Source organism: Protobothrops mucrosquamatus, unplaced genomic scaffold, assembly GCF_001527695.2.
Source record: "Protobothrops mucrosquamatus isolate PMUCROS unplaced genomic scaffold, P.Mucros_1.0 scaffold8426, whole genome shotgun sequence".
Classification (NCBI taxonomy): Eukaryota; Metazoa; Chordata; class Lepidosauria; order Squamata; family Viperidae; genus Protobothrops; species Protobothrops mucrosquamatus.
Genome location: NW_015394221.1, coordinates 21492 through 22953, shown reverse-complemented (window position 1 = coordinate 22953; position 1462 = coordinate 21492). Strand labels below are relative to the sequence as shown.

At 56.7% G+C, this 1462-nt stretch overlaps 1 protein-coding gene across 1 annotated transcript in view; it reads right to left on the bottom strand.

The window, feature by feature from the left end:
- Nucleotides 1-1114, bottom strand: part of LOC107300781 (protein MB21D2-like) — a 3207-nt gene extending 2093 nt beyond the window's left edge. Inside the window, exon 1 of the mRNA XM_015830072.1 lies at nucleotides 925-1114. Coding sequence (XP_015685558.1) covers nucleotides 925-1114 — 190 coding nt within the window. The remainder of the gene's footprint in view (nucleotides 1-924) is intronic.
- Nucleotides 1115-1462: the final 348 nt, after the last annotated feature.

Below are 1462 nucleotides of genomic sequence, written 5' to 3'. Positions count from 1 at the left end.
CCTTCTCAACTAACGGTTGGCACCTGCTAGGAGTTAGATAAGGGTCCCCAGAATTCAAGCTGGTTTGAACTTAGCTTGCTTATGGCTACGTAGGGATTCTAGGCTGATCCCTCTTTTGACTCCTCCCCCAGGTTCTGCCAATCCTCCTTTTACAGGAAGGAGAACCAAACTGAACAACGATGCAGGTGGACAAACCTCTCGCTGGTCAGTGGCTTTGCTATATAAATATGGGGTCAAGTCTTCTACCTACACCAGGAAGTTACAGGTAGTCCTCAACATACAACGGTTTGTTTTTAGTGACCGTTCAAAGTTGAAAAAAGTGACTTAGGACCGTTTTTCTCAAACTTACGACCGTTGCAGCATCCCTAGTTGTCACGTGATCAAAATTCAGACGCTCGGCAACGGACTCGTATTTACGACGGTCGCGGCCTCCCGAGGTCACCTGATCCCCTCCTGCGACCTTCTGACAAGCCAAGTCAATGGGGAAGCCGGATTCACTTAACGACGCGTTACTCATTTAACGACGGCCGCGATTCGCTTAATGACCACGGCAAGAAAGTTGGTAAAACGGGGCAGGATTCACTTAGCAACCGTCTCGCTTAGCAACAGAAAACGTGGGTCATAAGTCGAGGACTACCTGTAGGTCCCGGTCCAAGTAGCTAACTTGGGCTGGGGAATTCTGGGAGTTGAAGTCCACCTGAGTTGAGGTGGGTGAGGTTGAGAAAGGCCGGCCCGGATCAGGGTCTCCCCCACCCCAGAAGCCCTTGCAGCCCTCCCTTCACTGGCATGTCCCAAAGCTAGCCCAAACAAACCCAGATTCCACCAGGTTTGTCCAATTCGGGGAAGGGTCCGGGCTAAGAAAGCTGCAGCTCCATCCCCGAAGCTAGAAGGGGTTTCCTCCCCCCCTCCAAGCCCCCAACTCACCCAGCAGCCCGAAAACTTGATCTTTGGCTTGGAACAATTCGGGGGCGTCCCCGCCCTGGGGGGTCCTGGCTTGGTACTCCTGGATGAGTTGGTTGAGTTCCGCGATCTGCACCCCGGAGTGGAAGTCCAGGTCCGTGAGGGGCTTGGCGGGGGCCGGCTTGGGGGGCTGGTCCTCGGGAGGAGAGGCCATGGCCGGTGTGTGTGTGTGTGTGTGTGTGTGTCACTCCAGCCCCTTCCTTGCAGAAGGAGAAGTGAGTCAAACCAGGGGAATAAGCCAGATTAGACCCTGAAAGTAAGCAGGGTCCGGATGGGTCTCGGGATGGGAGACCACGAGGAGACCCCCGGGGTTTCTAGGCTTCACCAGGAAGAGAAGGACGGGGACGCGCCCACAGGTGTGGCTTCGTGGCATCCGGGTTGGGACAGGTGCGACGCGGCAGCCTCCTCCCTCCCCCCCCCCACAAGCCTCTGGGGCGCCCCTTCCTCCTCCTCCTCCTCCTCCTCCCCCCCCCCGGCGTGGTCCTCAAAGGGCAGAAGCGGA